The sequence below is a fragment of the Hemiscyllium ocellatum genome, chromosome 49, assembly GCF_020745735.1.
Source record: "Hemiscyllium ocellatum isolate sHemOce1 chromosome 49, sHemOce1.pat.X.cur, whole genome shotgun sequence".
Lineage (NCBI taxonomy): Eukaryota > Metazoa > Chordata > Chondrichthyes > Orectolobiformes > Hemiscylliidae > Hemiscyllium > Hemiscyllium ocellatum.
Genome location: NC_083449.1, coordinates 10084859 through 10105847, shown reverse-complemented (window position 1 = coordinate 10105847; position 20989 = coordinate 10084859). Strand labels below are relative to the sequence as shown.

The window sequence follows — 20989 nt, the reverse complement described above, 5'->3', positions numbered from 1 at the left end:
ATCACACACACTAAAACAAATCAATCTTAAAAATGACTCACTGGTGCTTAATCTGCTGTCTCCCTATAGACAGGGGAAGGGGCTATTTGTGATATATTCACTCCCTCCCGCCCTCCCCCTTCATTCACGCATCTCATCAAATTGCAAAGCAATTAAAGAAGTGAATGCAGTGCGAAATCTTAAAATACCTTATCAAAAATCACATGCAAACTAAAACAAACAAGTCTTAAAGAAATGGCTCAACTATGTCAGGAAGGTTGTGGGTGGCTCTTATAAGAGCCTTTGGGTTGTGGATGTGTGTTTGTTTCAGTACAATGCGGTCCTTCACTTGGAGCTGGTGTACTTGGTCACCGCCTTTGTGCCCTCCGACACGGCGTGCTTGGCCAGCTCCCCGGGCAGCAGCAGCCGCACGGCGGTCTGGATCTCCCGGGAGCTGATGGTGCTGCGCTTGTTGTAATGGGCCAGGCGGGAAGCCTCCCCCGCGATGCGCTCGAAAATATCGTTGACGAATGAGTTCATGATGCTCATGGCCTTGGAGGAGATGCCGGTGGCGGGGTGAACCTGCTTCATCACTTTGTAGATGTAGATGGAGTAACTTTCTTTCCTGGACCGCCTCCTCTTCTTACCGCCCTTCGCTGGCGCCTTCTTGATGATTTTCTTAGCGCCCTTCTTGGAGGTTTGCTGTGCTTTCTTCTCATTTAAAAAAAAATTCAAAGCTATACTTTATTCATAAAATAATTTGATGGTCTGTACAGTTGGTCATGCCATACATACGTAAGTATTTACATACAGAGATCAGAATTTACCATTTTTATATACAGATCTGTACATTTATCAATCACATGTCCATATATTTAGCTGTGATTGGTTAGGGAGGGACCCAACGTGGATCTGTCAGAGTCTGCAACGAAATGGGAAGTGGATGGTGATTCTGTTCCTGTCAGTCTGGCTGAGGGAGATTTGTTTTATATCGGTTTCTGGTCATCTCTCTGGGGTGGAATTAACACTGAGCTTGCCACTTTTCTCAGTGGTTACCCTGCTGCCTCACAGCGCCAGGGACCCTGGTTCGATTCCAGTTTTGGGCGATTGTCTTGTGGAATTTGCACATTGTCCCGTGTCTGAGTGGGTTTCCTCCGGGTGCTCAGTTTTCCTCTCACACTTCAGACGTGCAGGAAGGTGAATGTTCCGGGATGCGTAGGTTAGATGCATTAATCAGGGGTAAATGCAGAATGGGTCTGGATGGTTACTCTTCGGAGGGTCGGTGTTGACTTGTTCCGCCGAAGTGCCTAACTCTACACTGTAGGGATTCAAGGACTGAAAATGTTTTCTAGGTTTGGGGTTGATGGAACTCGTTTTCAACTGTACGGAGTTGGAGAGAGATGACAAAAAGCTCACATTTAAAACTTTTCTTGAGTCACGGGTTGAAAATGCCTGTCTTGACTGTGGGATTGTACATTTCTGAGAACTTGATTGCTAACTGTGGGCCCAGAGACCAATCTGTAACTGTGTACTTTGCAAGTAACTACAGTATATCAGAACCACTTTGCTGCAATTTTTATTTCGGAGTATTGAACTTTTACGCAGAGATTGAGAACATTTCTGTTTCATACGAATGCTTGTTAACTGTTAGCATGTTATATATGTATCACTTTAACGTTGTATCTATCGAATCCTTATACAGACATTTGGCGTGAATTCAACACCTGTCCATTGAGGCTCTGGTCCTCTGTGTAATAGTCAATTAGTGTTACTTCAAGACAGGTTTATTCTGTATCCACCAAACACTGATGTAAGCAGTAAACCTTTATACCATTTGCCTGCCACTTGGAAATGTTCCTCCAATCTGTGCCTATCCATTTCTGGGAAGTAAAGCATTTTTGTTTACTCTATTTCACAGTCTTTTCATGTCAGTATGTTACTGGACTGTAACTTAAACTTTCTGAAGTGTAACCTGTTGTTTTTACTCTCGAGATGTCAGTCATTAACATAAGAATGTGTCTCATTTAGTATCGACAATTTTGAGTGTGACCAAACACCACTTTGGAATGTCTAAAAGCAGAAGGCAATAAGAAAAATGAGAAGTCAGTGACATTTTTATCTGCCTGTGTGTACTAAAGTTCTGAGAATGTGTGTTATCAAAATGTACCTGTCAGTTTTTTTTAATGAATATGAGCACTTTGTTTTAAATCCATACCTGTTAGCTTCTCTAATGTGAATGTGTGAGTGCAGTTTTCAATCTGTACCTGACAGATTCAACTAAATGAATGGATGAGTGCATTTGAAAGTATCTTTCAATGTGTGCACTGTGAATAAATGAGTATTTATAATATTTGGTTCTGTTTGACATGACACTTGCCAGAAACCGCAGGAGCATTTTTTTTCCTTCAAGTCTCTGTTGCTCAACATGAATAAGATTTTATCTATTGCCATCCATGTCAGGGTAGCATGCTGGCACACTGGTGCCAGGGACCCAGTTTCAATTCCAGCCTTGGCTCATTGTGCAAATTGCACACAGACATGCTCCCTATGTCTGCATTGATTTTGATAGCAAATGGGTTCACCCCATGTCGTAATTTAAAACCAGCAACACTGAAAAGATTTATCCCATGCAGTAATCTGTGAAAATTTGATAGGCCAAGAACTAGTTAAAGTAAAGATTAACAGTTTTATATATTAAAGTATAACAGAGTGATTAACTAATAAGTATTTATAACTACTTTTTCTAACCTATCTTCTATAACACTAGTCTGATAGAACTCATGATTAAGATTTACAACACAAAACTGCTTATCTCAAAACCAGGCAGCTTTTGGTACTTTACTGTATTCGGGTTGTCTTTTGTTCTTCTTGGGGATTGTGCTTCACAGGTCACTGATCGATACAGGTACCTTTAAGAGAGCTAATTTTCAGGCACTTTTTTTACATGCTGATGGCATGGCAATTCTCCTCCCAACTGTTCAATTTTCCCTGGTCTTATACCTCCAGAGTTCGGATGTGTCATTGACTTTTAAGATTGTCAATATACACAATTCCAACTGGATTGGAATTTGATATTTTCGGGATATAATTTCAACTAATTGGTTGAATTCAAATGTTTTTGTCTCCAGGCAAACAGCTACTTGAGTTGTTTGACTAAATATTATTTTTTCTCAGAACACTTGGTGATGTCCGGTAGTTCTACTGGTTGATAACTTTCTTAAAGGTACAGTACACCCACATCTTCATAACAGTTCCCTCTTGGGGCTCTAGTTTGCTTCCACAGTCCAAACATGTGCAAGTTAGCTGGATTAGCCATTGTAAATTGCCCTGCAATATTCAGCAATGTTCAGACTAGGTGGGTTAACTATGGTAAAAACGTGGTTACGGGAATAGGGTGCGGTCAATATCTGGGTGGGATGCGCTTTGGTGAGTTGTTGCAGGTTGATGGGCCAAATGACCTCTATCTGCACTGGAGAAATTCTACGTACTGTAAATGAAACTAAAACTTTTTATACCATTGTCAGTCTTTGACACTCTAAAGCAGTTTGGATAATTTCCAAAGTCTAATAAGGGAAATAATTATACAAGAAAGGATTGGTCCCTAGGGAGTACTGAGGAACAAAGGGACCTTGGTGTACAAGTCTATATATCCCAGAGAGATATGCACAGGCAGAGAGGCTGCTGAAGAAGGCATACAGAATGCTTTCCTTCAGTACTGGAGCTGTTGAATTGTCAGAGCGAGGAATTCTTATTCCACCTTTATAAAACAGATCAAATACTGTGTGCAGTTCTGATTGTCACACAATTCTAAAGGATGGGAATGACTGCAGCAGATGTAGTGGGTTGGAAAGTTTCCATCAAAAGGGGAGATCGTATGAGCTGGGTTTGGTTTCCTTGGAGCAGAGGAGGTTGAGGGAGGATCTGACTGACATAAACTAAATTGTGAGAGATGCAGACAGAGTAGATTGTGAGAATCTTTCTCTCCTTGACAGATGTGTCTGAGACCAGGGGGCACAAGTTGAAGTTGTGGGGAAAGCAGTTTAGCAGATATCAAAGGAAAATATTTTGAGGTAGATGGTGGGTAAAGTTTGTAATATGCTGCCTGAGAGTGTGATGGAATACTCTCACAGCATTGAAGCAGCATCTGGAGGTGCCCTTAAGAAACCATGGCATGGACGGCTATTGGCCAAGTGCAGGTAAATGGGATGAATTCAGTTTGGTGTTTGTTGGACATCCTGGACATGGTGGACTGAAGGGTCTGTTTCTATGCTGTATGACACTGTAACCATAAAATCCTTTTAAATGTTTTCTGCACCATCTCAAGTTTAACAACATCCTTCCTGGTGAAGGGTGATGAGCATTGTATGCATTCTCGCAGAAGTGGCATCACGGACAATCTGACAACCCAACTGCTACACTCAATGTTCTAACCAATGAAGACAAACATGCCCAATGGCTTCTTCACTGCCCTGTCCACCGGTGACTCTACTTTCAAGGAAATATCCACCTGCATTCCTCGGTCTCATTGTTGAGCAAATCCCCAAGACCCCACCATCAAGTGTATAAGTCCTGCCCTGGTTTGTCTTATCAAAATTTAACACCTCACATGTATCCAAACTAAATTGCATCTGCCACTTCTTGGGCCCACTGATCTACCTGATCAAGGTCAGAATTAGTATTTCTTTCTCAGTGCACAGTGATTTAATTATTTGAAGACTGTTGAAGTAAAGGTAGGAGTTAATTACCCTGCTCTGTATTGTGATGGTGCTCACCATCATTGGGACACATATGTGGCTCTACGGAGAGGAGGAGGAAGGGAGAACGACTTTGATTTTCTCTCAAGCGGTGGAGGAAAGTGCAACAGTCAAAGTAAGATTTCTGAAAAATGAAATGTTGAATTCTTCTCGCAAAAAGATAAAATGAGCAGCTCTAGTCAGCTCCCTTATCCTGTGAGGAGTTACAGGGAGATAGTCACACCTTGGAGACAAGAAAATGGCCAATGGGTCACAGTCAGGGGACTGAAAGGGAACTAGCAGACAGCACAGGGATCCCCTGTTGCCATTCTCCTTAACAACAAGATACCGTTTCAGATAGTGTTGATGTGGGGCAGACTTAGCAGTAAGTCTCTGGCACATAGTCGGTCCCTGTTGCTCAGATGTGAAGTGGGGAGAGGAACTGCACATTAGTCATTGGGTTCTCTATAGTTAAAGGGACAGATAGGATGTTCTGTAGGAAAGAGAGACACTCATGGTTGGAGTATTGCCTCCCAGGTGCCAGGGCTCATGATGTCACAGATCGTGTTTTTGGGATCCTTGAGGAGGAGCGGGAGCTGCTCAAGTCACAGTCCACATAGGCACTAACAACATAAGTAGGCCAAGGGATGTGGATTTAAGGCTGAAAGTCAGGGAGCTAGGGTGGAAGCTTGGAGCTAGAACAAGCAGAGTTGTTAACTCTGGCTAGTTGTCCATGCCACATGCTATCAAGGTGAAGAATAGGGAGAGAGAGAGAATTTCAACATGTACCTAAAGGGATGAGATGGGAGGGAGAGTTTTGGATACCTGAGGAAAAAGGGACCTTGGGGTAGGTGGGACTTCTACAAACATGACGGTCTACACCTGAAGCAGAGGGGTACCAATATCCTGGGGAAGTTTGCTAATGCTCTTCGAGAGGGTTTAAACAAATTCAATAGGGGAATGGGAACCTAAATTGTAGTTCCTGTTTCCAAAGGTTGAGCGTAGTGAGATCAGAAATATGGTTTCAATGTTGCAGGAGTGCACCAGCAAACAGGAAGGTGGTTTGAAGTGTATCTACTTCAATGCCAGGAGCATGCAGAATACGCTGGGTGAACTTGCAGCATGGGTTGCTATCTGGGACTTTGAGGTTGTCGCCGTATCTGACAAATGGATCAAGCAGGGACAGGAATTGTTGTCATAGGTTCTGGAATTTAGATGTTTCAGTATGAACAGAGAAGATGGCAAAAAAAGGGGAGGTGGGGTATTGTTAGTCAAGGACTGTATTACGGTGGCAGAAAGGATGCATGAGGACTCGTCTAATGAGGAAGTATTGGTTGAGGTTAAAAACAGGAAAGGAGAGGTCACTCTGTTGGGAGTTTTCTATAAGCCTCAGAATAGTTCCAGAGATGTAGAGGAATGGATTGTAAAGATGATTCTGGAATAAGAGTCAATGTAACAGGGTAGTTGTTCTGGGAGACTTTAAATTTTCAAAATATTGACTGAAAATGGGTCAGATTTTGTCCAATGTGTGCAGAAGGGTTTCCTGACACAGTATGTAGACAGGCCAACCAGGTGCGAGGCAACAATGGATTTGGTACTGGGTAATGAACCCGGCCAGATGTTCGATTTGGAGGTAGGTGAGCACTTTGGTGAGCGTGACCACAATTTAGTTATGTTTACTTTAGCGAAGGAAAGAGATAGATATATACCACAGGGCAAGATTCATAACTGGGGGAAAAGGCAATTATGGTGCGAGTGGGCAAGATTTATGATGCATAGGATGGGAAAGGAAACCGCAGGGGATGGCACAAATGAAATGTGGAGCTTAGCACGCTACAGTGTGTCCTTGGTTAGTGTGTATCTGTCAGGCAGGTAGGAAGTGGACGAGTGAGGCAGCTTTCGTTTACTAAGGAAGTTGATCTCTTGTCAAGAGGAAGAAGAAGGCTATGTTACGATGAGATGTGAAGGCACAGCTAAGGTGCTTGAGAGTTACAAGCTAGCTAGGAAAGATCGAAAGAGAGAACTAAGAAGAGCTAGAAGGGGACAAGAGAAGTCTTTGGCAGATAGAATTAAGGAAAATCCTAAAGCTTTCTATAGCAATATCAGGAACAAAAGAATGACTAGAATAAGATTCGGGCCAATCAAGGACAGGAGTGGGAAGTTGTGTGTGGTGCCTGACAAGGTAGGCGAAGCGCTAAATGAATATTTTTGATCGGTATTCACACTGGCTAAAGACAATCTTGTCGAGGACAATACTGAGTGACAGGCTACTAGACTATATGGGATATAGGTTCACAAGGAGGATGTGTTAGCAATTCTGCAAATTTGTGAAAATAGATAAACCTCAGGGTCAAATAGAATTTATCCTAGGATTCTCTGGGGAGCCAGGGAGGAGACTACAGAGCCTTTGGCTTTGATCTTTATGTCGTCATTGTGTACAGGAATAATGCCAGAAGACTGGAAGAAAGCAAATGTTGTCTCCTTGTTCAAGAAGGGGAGTAGGGACCACCCTGTTAATTATAGATCAGTGAGCCTTTCTTTGGTTGTGGGTAAATTATTGAAAAAGACTAGAAGAGACAGGATTTATAATCATCTCGATCAGAACAAGTTGTTTGGGAATAGTCAACATAGTTTTGTGAAGACTAGGTCATGCCTCACAAACCTTATTGAGTTCTTTAAGAAGGCAACCAAATAGGTGGATGAAGATAAAGCAGTTGATGCAATGTATGTGGATTTCAGTAAGGTGTTTGATTAGGTGTTTTCATTAAGGTTTCCAAATGTAGGCTACTGCACAAAACATGGAGGCATGGAATTGAGGGTGATTTAGCAGCTTCGCTCAGAGATTGGCTAGCTGAAAGAAGACAGAGGGTGGTAGATGATGGGAAATGTTCATCCTGCAGTCAGTTACTAGTGGTGTATCGCAAGGATCTGTTTTGGGTGAGGGTGTAGGAGGATCGGTTTGTAAAATTGTGGACAGTGCTGAAAGATGTTGCAGGTTACAGGGGGAACATAGATAAGCTGCAGAGCTGGGCTGAGAGGTGGCAAATGGAATTTAATAAGGAAAAGTGAGAGATTATTCACTTTTAAAGAAGCAATAGGAATAAAGAGTACGGGGCTAATGGTAAGGTTCTTGGCAGTGTAGACGAGCAGAAAGATCTCTGTGTACATGTACATAGATCCCTGAAAATTGCCACCCAGGTTGATAGGGTTGTTAAGAAGGCATAAGATGTGTTAGCTTCTATTGAGAGAGGGGTTGAGTTTTGGACCCATGAGGTCAGGCTGCAGCTCTACAAAACTCTGGTGTGGCCGTACTTGGAAAATTGCATCCACGTCTTGTCACCGCATCACAGGAAGGATGTGAAAGCTTTGGAAAGGGTTCAGAGGTGATTTACTGGAATGTCGTTTTGTCTGGAGGGAATGTCTTATGAGAAAAGGCTGAGGGACATGAAGCTTCATTAGAGAGAGGAAGTTGGAGAGGTGGCTTCATAGAGATATATAAAATAATCAGAGGGTTAGATAGTGTGTGGGCAGTGAGAGCTGCCCCGATGGTGATGGCGAGCATGAGGGGACAGCACCTTAAATTGAGGGGTGATAAATATAAAACAATTGTCATAGTAGGTTCTTTACTCAGAGTAGTAGAGGTGTGGAATGTTCTGCCTGCAAATGTAGTAGACTCGCCAACTTTACGGGCATTTAAATGGTCATTGGATAAACATATGGATGAAAATGGAATAGTGTACTGTGCTGTAATGTTCTGTGTTCCATTATCTCACTAAATCTTTCCTACTCCACTGTTTCAAATTATGAATATGTGATCGCATTGAATATTTGTGAAAATGGTAGAATTTTCTTGTATTTTATATCAGACTTCATAGGAATGCAGGGCTATTTGTAGAAAATGAAAGGTAATTTGAAACAATGGCACAAGAACCATTTTTGGTGAAGATGGAGTCATAAAAAATCTGTGCTAATGGTGGGGATGGCCGCCCTTCTGCCACAATGATACATTGTTGGAAATGGGATGCTGTCTGAGTGGGAGTAGAATTGTTAGCTGGATGTCTCTGACTGCTGCAGACCACAATGACTCCATATGAGAGTGATATTCACCCGATTGGATCATTTCCTGTTGGCTGCAGTATATATGGAACTCCATAACTATTAGTCCTGCTCTGCAGTTACAGTGTTTGTATTTTGAACTAATTCTCAATTAATCAGTTGCTGTGTGTGTCTGCAGTAATTATTTTCCACCGTCAGGAACAACATTAGAAATTCCTGGAGAAATTCAGTTCTGAATAACAGTCACTGGCCCCAATACATTAACTCTGCTTTCTATTTGGATGCTGCCAGATGTGCTAAGTTTTTCCAGCAATTTCTACATTTGTTTCCAGCCTCCAGCATCTGCAGTTTTATTTGACAGGCTTTGGCAGAGAATGGGTGTTTGGAATTCACATTGTTTAATTGTCATGTGACTACATGTGACAACCATTCATTAAAGGGTTAACTCTGTCCTGCCCAATCACTAATAAACTTAATAACACTGTTTCATCCTGTAAACTGGTGACTTTTATCTGGTTTCCTTCTATCTCTGTATTTAACACCTGTGTTATATATGCTTTTTGAAATGATGTTACAGACTGATTTTATTTTCCATCGTGATTTTAACTTTATAAATGTCATACTAAATGTAGATTTAATGCCTTTCCTGTGTATCTATTTCAGATAACAATTCAGTCTAAACACCTTGAAAAATGGTGTAAAATATCAATGGGCTTGACAATATTAGGCAAGAACTTTCAAAAGTTGAATGGTAGCAGATGTTCGCAGGTAAAGGGACAGCTGGAAAATGGGAAACTTTCAAAAATGAGATAACGAGAGTCCAGAGACAATCTGTTCCTGTTAGGGTGAACAGCAAGTCTGGAAAGTGCAGGGAATGCTGGATGATGGAGAAATTGAGGTTTTGGTCCAGAGAAAGAAGGAAACATATGTCAGGTACAGACAGCAGAGATCGAGTGAATCCTTAAATGAGGAAAAGGCAGTAGGAGTATACTTAGAGGGAAATCAGGAGGGCAAAAAGGGGACATGAGATAGCTTTGGAAATTAGGGTTAAGGAGAATCCCAAGGGATTTTATGAATACATCAAGGACAAAAAGGGTAACGAGGGAGAGATTAGAGCCCCTCATTGATCAGCAAGGGGGCCTTTATGTGTAGCCACAGAAGATGGGGGAGATACTAAAAGAATATTTTGCATCACTGTTTACTGTGGAGAAGGACATGGAAAATATAGAATGTGGGGAAATAGATGGTGACATCTTGAAAGATGCTCATATTACAGAGGAGTAGTAGTAGTGGACGTCTTGAAATACATAAATGTGGTTAAATCCCCAGGACCTGATCAGGCATATCATAGACCTCTTTGGGAAGTTACAGAAGTGTTTGGTGTGTTCCTTGCTGTGATACTTTTAACATCGATAGTCACAGGCGAGGTGCCAGAAGACTAGAGGTTGGCTAACGTGGTGCTACTATTTAAGAAAGGTGATAAGGAAAAGCCAGGGAACTTTAGGCTGGTGAGCCTGCCATCAGTGTTGGCAAGATGTTGGAGGGACAGAACTTACACGTATTTCGACAGTCAAGGACTGATTTGGGACAGTGAACATTGTGTGTCATGGTTTCCCATGCACTATACCAACTAAATTGAGATTTTTGAATAAGCAACGAAGAGTATTTCCCCATGGGAGACTGGTTAGCAAGGTTCGATCTCATGGAATACAGGGAGAACTTGCCATTTGGATACAGAACTGGCTCAAAGATAGAAGACAGAGGGTGATAATGGAGGATTGTTTTTAAGACTGGAGGCCAGTGACCTGTAGAGTGCTGGGTCCACTACTTTTTGTCGTTTATATAAATGATTTGCATGTGAGCATAGGAGGTATAGTAAGTAAATTTGCAGATGACACCAAAATTAGAGTTGAAAATGTGTTGCTGGTTAAAGCACAGCAGGTTAGGCAGCATCCAAGGAACAGGAAATTCGACGTTTCGGGCCAGAGCCCTTCATCAGGAAGGGCTCTGGCCCGAAACATCGAATTTCCTGTTCCTTGGATGCTGCCTAACCTGCTGTGCTTTAACCAGCAACACATTTTCAGCTCTGATCTCCAGCATCTGCAGACCTCACTTTTTACACCAAAATTAGAGAGTCGTGGACAGCGAAGAAGGTTACCTCAGATTACAAAAGGATCTTGATCAGATGGGCCAATGGGCTGAGAAGTGGCAGATGGAGTTTAATTCAGATAAATGCAAGGCGCTGCATTTTGGGAAAGCAAATCTTAGCAGGACTTAATGTTAAACTCCTAGGGAGTGTTGTTGAACAAAGAGACTTTGGAGTGCAGGTGCATAGTTCCTTGAAAATGGAGTCGCAGGTAGATAAGATAGTGAAGAAGGCATTTGGTATGCTGTTCTTTATTGGTCAGACTTTTGAGTACATGTTGTGGTTGTACAGGACATTGGTTAGGCCACTGTTGGAATATTGCATACAGTTCCGGTCTCCTTCCTATCAGAAGGATGCTGTCAAACTTGAAAGGTTCAGAAAAGATTAACAAGGTTGTTGCCAGGGTTGGAGGATTTAGGCTAGGAGAAGTTGAATAGGCTGTTTTTACTTGGAACGTCGGAGGCTGAGGACTGACCTTACAGAGGTTTATAAAATCAAGAGTGACATGGAAAAGGTATGTTTCTTGGGATGGGGAAGTCAAGAACTAGAGGGAATAGGTTTAGGGAAAAATGGAAAAAGATATAAAAGAGACCTAAGTGGAAAGGTTTTCATGCAGAGGGTGGTACATTCTTGGAATGAAGTGCCAGAGGAAGTGGTGGAGGCTAGTACAATTGCAACTTTTAAAAAGCATCTGAATGGGTAAATCAAGAGGAAGAGTTTGGAGGGAGTGTTGGCACGTGGGACTAGATTGGGTTGGGGTAGCTGGTCGGCATGGAAAGTTGGACCGAAGTGTCTGTTTCCGTGCTGTACATCTCTTTGATTCGACAATTGATGAGAGTAGAGCAGTGGATGGGATCTATATGGACTTCAGTAAGATGTTTAACAAGTTTCCTCATTATAGTCTGGTTAACAAAGTTAGATCACAAAATCAGGGAGAACTAGCAATTTGGACACAGAGTTTATTTGAATGTGGAAGACAGAAGGTGGTTGTGGAGGGTTATATTTCAGACTGGACATCTGTGATCAGTGGTATGCCTCAAGGATCGGTGCAGGGTACACTGCTTTTTATCATTTATAAGAATGATTTGAATGTGAACATAACACGTTTACAGATGACACCAAAATTGGCGGTGTAGTGGACAGCAAAGAAGGTTCCCTCAGAGTACAACAGGATCTTGATCAGATGGGGCTCTGGGCTGAGCACTGGCAGATTGTATTTAATTCAGATAAATTTGAGGTGCTGCATTTCAGAAAGGCAAATCAACGCAGGAGTTATACACTTAACGGTAAGGTCCTGGGGAGTATTGCTGAACAAAGAGACCTTGGAGTGCAGGTTCATCGTTCCTTGAAAGTGGAGTCACCGGTTGATAGGATAATGAAGCAAGCATTTAGTATGCTGTTCTTTATTGGTCCGAGCATAGAGTATAGGGGTTTGGACTTCATGTAGAGGCTGTACAGGTAATTGGTTCAGCCACTTTTGTAATATTGTGTGCAATTCTGATCACCTTCCTATTGGAAGGACGTTGTGAAACATGGAACATTCAGAAAAGATCTATAAGATTGTTACCAGGGTTGGAGTGTTCGAGTGAAAGGGACAGGCTGAAGAGGCTGGGCCTGTTTTCCCTGGAGGCTGAGGGGGTAACCTTATCGAGATTATAAAATCAAGAGGACCATGGATAGGCTACATAGACAAGGTATTTTCCCTGGACTGGGAAGTGGTGGAGGCTGGAACAATTCCAACATTTAAAAGGCATCTGGCTGTATACATGAATAAGAATGGTTTAGAGGGATATGGGTCAAGTGCTGGCAAACGACACGAGTGTTGGAAAATGGGATGTGATTAGTTTCGGATATCTAGTTGGCATGGATGAGTCAGACCGAATGGTCTGTTTCTGTGCTGTACATCTGTATAATTCTATGGCTGTGAACTATAAGAATTATTCAAAATGGGATAGTGTACATAAAGAATGGTGAGAGAGAAAAAAATATAATTCCTCTGTGATATCTGACTCTTGATTTGAAAGTTTCTCTCTGGAAATTGAGTCAATGTGCGTCTAATTCAACCTGCTCTATAACTATAGAAAGGATGTTCTTCAATCTGACAGCAGTAACATACCTGCTGTTTGTTAGAAGGAACTGATCACATTTGGCTTTGTACTGAGGACATATTACACTATCTCGGTCCTTCAAGTAATTGTCTGGAGGAAGACAGAAGAGACATCATCTGTAAATCAACATTTTTTTTTAGATTAGACTTACAGTGTGGAAACAGGCCCTTCGGCCCAACAAGTCCACACCGACCCGCCGAAGCGTAACCCACCCATACCCCTACATTTACCCCTTACCTAACACTACGGGCAATTTAGCTTAGCCAATTCACCTGACCTGCACATCTTTGGACTGTGGGAGGAAACCGGAGCACCCGGAGGAAACCCACGCAGACACGGGGAGAACGTGCAAACTCCACATTATTAAATTATTTCATTAACTTAATCATTAGGCTGTTCTTCCTTCAAGACAGCAATTCCACAGGACCACAGGGCTGATTCTATTCTTGGCCTGAGCTGCTCTTTGGTGACTGTATCAAAATAATCTGTAGCAATTCACTGCGAACCAGATACTAACCAACACCTCTACAACTGGGTTAATCTAATGCAACTGCGCAACTGGATATGAAAGTTTCCTTATCTATCTATCGTGGTCAGTTCTTGCTCAGTGAATTTGTGGAGACAATTATCAAGATGTACCTGTTAAATGCTGCTATGTGAATATCGGAGTGTAATTATCAAACTGTAATTATCAATCAGCAAAATCTGTACAAATATGCGAGTGAATGCAGTTACCAATCTGTCGCTGTCACTCTCTGGTAAATATATTTACATTCTCTCATCACAGTGACAAATAGGGACAGACTGATAACTACACTGATACATTCACAGAACATAATCCGACAGGTGAAGATTGATAACTGAGATCTTGTATCCACATAGAGGAAACTGCCAGGGACTAGTTGATAAATACATTACATACATTTTAAATAAACAGGATCAGTCCCTATGTGTTTCTCCGACGTGGATATGTGAGTTTAGTTCTCTATATGTATCTGTCAGTTTCTGCCCTGCGAATGTGTTTGTTTGCTTACCAATCTGTCCCTAACAGTTTCTGCTGTGTGTCTGAGAGTATAATTATCAACCTGAACCTGTCAATTTCAGTTATGAGAATCCGAGTTTTGATATTAGTCTCTACCTGTCAATTTCTACTGTCATCAATTTGTATCCATCTGTTATTTTGTGAGAATGTAGATATTGATCTCTACCTACAAGTTTAAGCTATATCAATATGGGAGAGCAATTATCAAACAGTATCTGTCAGGTTTTGCTATTTGACACCAGAATGTCATTGTAAATCTGTTTCTACTATGTCAATATGACAGTGTAGATACCAATCTGTCCCTGTCAGTTTCTTCCCTGTCAATATGCAAATACAGTTATTGATCAGTACCCATCAGCTTCTGCTCTGTGAATGTGGGTGTATTAATCAAACTGTAGTTGTCAGTGTCAGCGATGTGAATGTGTCAGTACAGTTACCATTCTCTAGCTGTCAGTTTCTTCTTTGTCAAAGTGAGTGTAACTGTCAATCTGTATCTTTCAGACTCTGCCGTGTGAATACATAAGTATAGTTGTCAATCTGTAGCTGTCAGTTTCTGCTTGGTTAAAATGTTTGTGTAATTGTCAATCCTTCCAGTTTCTAATATGTGAACATGTGAGCAGAGTTTTCACCTGTCCCTATCAGTTTCTGCTTTGTGAATGTGAGAGTTTAGTTATCCATCTTTCTCTGTCAGGCTCTGTAATGTCAGTGTTTGAGTGTATTTATCAATCTTTTCCTGTCAGTTTGTGACTGAAGTTATCAACTGATACCTCTCAGATTCTGCTCAGAGTGTAGTTATCCATTTGATTTGATCTGATTTATTATTGTGACACACACCGAGATACAATGGAAAGCATTGTTTTGTGCACTTTACAGGCAGATAATATTATACAAAATGCATCAGGGTAATAGAATAGAATCCGCAATACAGTGTTAAAACTTCAAAGAGACAGAGATTAACTTTAAAAATTGAGCAAGATTAGAGTGGTGCTCGAAAAGCACAGCAGGTCAGGCAGCACCCGAGGAGCAGGAAAATAGACATTTTGGGCAAAAGCCTTTCATTAGGAATGTCCGAAACATTGATATTCCTCCTCCTCGGATACTGCCTGACCTGCTGTGCTTTTCCAGCACCACTCTCATCTTGACTCTGATCTCCAGCATCTGCAGTACCCACTTTTGCTTTAAAATTTGAGCAGTTCATTCAAAAGTCTGATAACAGCAGAGAAGCTGTTCTTGGGTTTGTTGGGTGGTGTATTCAAGCTTCTGTATTTTCTGGTGGTAGCTCGGAAAATATTAGTTTTTATACAGAAGATAGGGTGAGTGGAAGGGTGATGAATAAAAGACAGATGGAGATAGAGTCCAAAGAAAGAGAAGAACAGTAGGACAGACAAATGAGTGGATAACTGCCAGACTAAGTGGGTGAATAGCCTATTAATACAGCCTGTTAGTGGCTAATAATTGGTGGTGTATAATAGCAGACTATATGTTAACAAGGCCGGACATGTGGGGTTTTGGGTAATGACATGGGAGAGCTCAAGCCTTGTAGTTGTTGAACTCAATATTGAGTCCACAAGGCTGTCAAGGTCCCAAGCAGAAAATGGGGTGTCGTTCTTCCAGCTTGCACTGAGTTTCGCTGGAGCACTGCAGCGAGCCTGAGACAGGGAACAGGGTGATGTGTTGAAGTGGCATGCAAATAGAAGCACAAAGTCTTCTCGTCTGGACAAAATGTAGGTGTTCTGCACAGTGGACACCCAATCTACACTCAGTTTCCCCAACATAGACGAGACCACATTGTGTGCAATATCTTTGCCACCATCAGTTCTAAAGACTGGTCACTTGACCTGAAACACTGCCAGACCTGTGAATTTTCCACTAATGTTTTTTTGTAATCAATCTCTGCCTGTCAGTTTCTTCTCTGTGAATGTGTGAGTGTCATTATCAAAGTGTACACGTCAATTTATGCAATTTGAAATTGGAAGCATAATCAATCTATTCCAATCAGTTTCTGCTTTATGAATATGAGAGTGTAGTTATCAATCTTTCTCTGAAATTTACTGCCACCTGCATGTGTGAGTTAATAACCAGCTTGTCCCTGTCAGATTCTGCTCTGTGCATCTGAGAGTGCAGTTATTAATTTGTATTTATCAACTTCTTGTTTATAAATGTGCAAATTCATTTATCATACTGTACCTGTCAGGTTTTGCTATGCGAATGTGTTAGTCTAGTTATCAACCTTACCTGTCATAGGTGTGTCCATGATTATTGTTATCTCCCTTACAGTTGCTGCTATGTGAATATGTGAGAGCAGATATCAATCAATGTCTGTCAGTTTTGGTTATGTCCACACAGGAGTTTAGGACTTGATGTATACATGTCAATTTCTGCTGTCCATGTATCAATTTAGGAATTGATCTATACATGCCAGTTTCTGCTATGTGACTGTGAGAGTGAAGTTCTCAATGAGTTCCAGTCACTTTCAACTCTTATATAACAAAGTTGCTCAATTCTCTGGCAGCCAATAATATTCTAAGAGTCTAATGATATCCATGAATCTATTGTTGATTGCCTGAAAAGCACATCTGGTTCAGTAATGTCCTTGAATGAAGGAAACTGCCATCCTTCCCTTGTCTGGCCTGCATGTGACAACAGACCCACATCAATGTGGCTGCAGGGGTAGTTAGAGATGGGCAATAAATGCTGGCCGAGTCAGTGATGCCCCCATCCCATGAATGAATTAGAAAATAAAATTCTGTGACTGAGATTCAATCTAATAATAGTGGTTAGGGTGTTGAGATTGGGCCTTAATCTCTTGTGCATTTTGTGATTTATGACTCAGTCACAGAATTGGTACAGCCATTCAGCCTGTTGTGTCTGCACTGGGACATTCTATTCTTATTCTGTTCTCCATAAGAGTTTCCACTAATTATTAGGATTCTAATCTTCTTTCACTCACTGCCAGTGTCTCGGTGTAAATGCCAATTTGAGATTAGTTCTGCAGTTATTGGCCTTTGAATACCTAGAGTGCCAGTTTTGCTCTGTGTGCAACAGTGACAAGTCGAGTATATGGATGCCATTCTCTATATTCAGTTGTATTTTTTCAGCAGAGTGTAGGATAAACCCGTTCAATATTTGATTAACCTGTGTGATTGAGGGATTAAGGTTGGTTCAATACTTATCTTTGCCAAGAATCTGAATTTTATTGTATTCAATCTCAGTGTTCTTTTCACATTTTGTGTGTGCAGTAGTCTTTGGCAGTTGCTGCTGGACACTGCAATAATGTAACATCTAATACTAACATCTTCTGAAGCGATTAATAATGTGGTCAGTCAATTTATGACTGTCCATATCTGGAAGTAGTTGTGGAACTGAATTGCATTTTTTTTCCCCTTTTACCATTAACTGGCTGAGTGAGAGTGAGTTTTCTGTTGTGCTGCCAACCTGTATCACTTTAAAGATTGGCACTGGCCAACATTGTCTGTATGTCTCTGTGTGATTCCAATTCTGATACACTTTATGAGGTGGTTTTAAGGACTTATCAATCAGTGTTTCATACATTAAAAAAGTATGGAAATGCTTCTGTATTACTGAGGCCCTCAACCAGAATGGGAGCGTGCATGAAGTGTGTTTTCATCAACACTAGGCTGAGAGTGAGAATGAGAGAGACAGGGACAGACACAGATGTGTATGTACGTATGTGAATGAGCATTAAGCATCCTCCCTAGAAGCATCCTCTGTAGATAAGGCTTGATCAAGAGGTTCATTTGACATTTGCATTGTTTGATTAATGTCTTTGTAGAGGACAACTATTTATCAAAAGTATAATTTTGTCCTGCTCAATTACTCATAAATGTCCAACATTGCCTCTACATCTGCACTCAATATCTACTTCATATATATAACCATGTAACACCATGATCGGTTTGTTCAAATTGGTTGTAACTTTAAAAATGCAAAATTACATATGAATTTAATGCAGCTCATAAAAATATATTTATTACAAGCAGTCTAAACTGCTTCTAATCTTATGAATGATAATTGGCTTTGAATGATGGAATTTACTGTCACTGAGGTAGTAAGCACTGAGAACAGGGCAAAATAACATAGATTTATGTATTGTCAGTTGTGTTTAACTATTGGATTGAATGGGTACTTCTGGAAATGGAGCTCAATGTGTGTCTGGCTCAATCACTCAGACAGTGGAAAGGATATTCTCCTCTCTGACAGTGGTAACATACCTGCTGGGTGTGAGAAGCATCTGGTCACCCTTGTACTGGTCCATCAAATATTTGCCTGGAGAAAGAACAAAAGAGAGAGCTCTGTACATCACGAGCAGCTGAGTAGGAAGACATCAAATGATCAATGCAATGTTCAGGTCATGATCATTATAATTATTTGTTTTTGAACGAGGCAAGATGAATAGTGCAGATCCTGGTTCCACTCGAGCCCTGAGCTCCTTCTAGTCTTTTTCTGTTTCCCAAATTCTAAAACATTTCACTTTGATAAAATAAACTCACCAACATATGGATATCTCCGCAAATGGAATGATTACACAGTTCAATGTCCAGCTCCCAATACATTAACTGTTGAAACACAAATACTGGACACGATTTCACATACTTGGTTGGAGGCGTTTATCCGGTGCCTGCTATATTTATCCTACACAGGATTATCACATTTGTTTCTACTGTCCTTTATTTCAATGTCTGTTTTCGCAATAAACAGCGTGAAACAGAAGCCAAACAATGAATTTCCATCAGAGTTTAGGGGATTGCAAACCCCAAGAATGTCCCACAGCAGCTTCTTCCACTCTGTCTCCCTCAGCAGGCCCACACACAGCCCGAGAAAAGCCTCTCTCCTCCCCCCAGCCCGCTCACTCCAAGTTCCGGGACCAGTTCCTGCTCCGCTCGGCCTCTTACAAACAGCCCCCGGTTCTCTCTGAACTCACCCCGAATCAATCCCGGTCTCGGAGCCCCCTCTGTGTCCCAGGCTCCCATCCCGATGTGCTGCTGGAAGGAGCCTGCTGATCCCTCGCTTCCCTGAGCGCTGACCTCTCCATTGCGGTCTGTTTCAAACAAACCTCTTGCACTCACTAATTGAATGCTCCTCAATGGCAGCGCTGGGGGAGGGTCTCACGCATGCGCTCCTCTGGTCAGGAACAATCAGCATTGGAGGAGGCGAGCGTGCGGTGAGGCACTGCGCATGCGATGTTTTCACAAACGTTCCCAGAAATAAACAACAATTGGTCATTTCCCCAATTCCCTTTTCTCCCAGTTTGACCAAAGGAACTGAGGCTGTGGAGGAAAGGGCGGACAAGGTTTCAAGCTGGGAATTGCCCCTTTTTGAAGCTCCAACGGAGCTCATTCCCAGGTCATCTTAATAACTCCTCCCTCCAGCACTCACAATCTGATCAGGGAGCGGAGAAGCTGGAGGCCACTCAGCCCATCCTCTGTGTTCTCCCTTTCGATAACATCACTTCTGATCAAATGTTAACTGTGGTATTTAATCCTGCTGACCCCTCATCCACAAATATTAACTCGTTGCCCAAAGTAACATACAGAGAGATGGAATAAGTGGACCATTTTTACGAAGGCAGAAAATAACTGATGGAGAGAGTCTTGAATCACAGTGTCAGTGCTTATTTCTGGGTCAGGAGGCCCGTGTAAAAGTGCAATAACATCTCTGGGACTCGATTTAGTTTGTCGTGGATGACAGATTTTACTGTCATGCATGCTATAGACAAAAAATTGTGATGTATTGTATGCCACAACGAGACACCCCAGCTGTTTTGTTTATTCACTCCTGCAAAGTGGATGCCGGAGGCTGAGCCTACCATTTATTCTCCATCCCTTTGAAAAGGCGGTGTTGAGCCACCTTCTGGAACAGCTGTTGTCCAAGTACTGCCCACAATGCCATGAACACGGAGTTCCAGGATCTTGATCCAATAACAGTGAAAGAAAGCGGTTTTATTTCCAAGTCAGCATGGTGAGTGCCTTAGAGGGGAACCTGTCCGACATCAAGGCGGTGTTCCCTGATATCAGCTGCCTTTTAGATGGAGGTAGTCGTTTTAGATGGAGGTAGTCGCGATTTCGAAGGTCCTCCTTTTACAAATTACAAAACTCGAATCTCTTTGTCAGCGGCACAGACAGACGTCTCTCTGGCCGATAGGGTGAAATCAGAATAGTGTGTTGTCTCCCTGGTGTCAGGATCAAGGATATCTCGAAGAGAATGCAAGATATTCACAAAGGGACGTACACATTGGAACTAACTACACAGGAAGGGAAAGGGATGAGATTTCGAAGGAAGGATAAGGAAGAGAGGCAAAAATTTAGAAAGGAGGTCCTCTCCGGTAGTAATATCTAGATTACTCCCGCTGCTACGAGCGACTGAGGGTAGGAATGGGATGATAGAGCAGAGGAATGCCCAACTCAGGAGCTGGTGCAGGGGACAGGTGTTCAAATTTTTGGATCATTGGAATATCTTCTGGGGAAGACGTGATTTGTAGAAAAAGGATGGAATACACCTGAATTGGAAGGGATCTCCTATATTGGCAGGCACATTTCCTTGAGCTACGGGGGACGGGTTAAACTAGTAAAGTGTGGGCGTGGGGTGAGGTCAGTGGGAACCGGGGAGATAGTGAACAAAGATATCAATCTGAGGCTGGTGAGTCGGTAAGTCAAACACCCAGGGCAGACAGGAACATAGCAGAGAATGTGGTTGGATTGATAACTAAAACTGCATTTATTTCAATGCAAGAGGCCTAACAGGGAAGGAGGATGAACTCAGGACATGGTTAGGAAAGTGGGATTGGAATTGGGATATCATAGCAATTACAAAGACATGGTTTGGGATGACACACTGGCACCTTAATGTTCTTGTAATCAAAAGTTATAGGAAGGATGGGGAGAGGGGTCAGCAAGAGAAAATGGGG

General features: G+C 41.9%; 1 protein-coding gene across 1 annotated transcript; it reads right to left on the bottom strand.

Moving 5' to 3' along the window:
* Nucleotides 1-305: 305 nt before the first annotated feature.
* LOC132837333 (histone H2B-like) lies at nucleotides 306-19308 on the bottom strand. The gene is made up of 4 exons (XM_060856999.1): nucleotides 19152-19308; nucleotides 18297-18351; nucleotides 5791-5872; nucleotides 306-690 (listed from the first exon to the last, which is right to left on the bottom strand). The coding sequence occupies exons 1-4, from the start codon at nucleotides 19306-19308 to the stop codon at nucleotides 325-327; spliced, it is 660 nt and encodes a 219-aa protein (XP_060712982.1). The 3' UTR covers nucleotides 306-324.
* Nucleotides 19309-20989: the final 1681 nt, after the last annotated feature.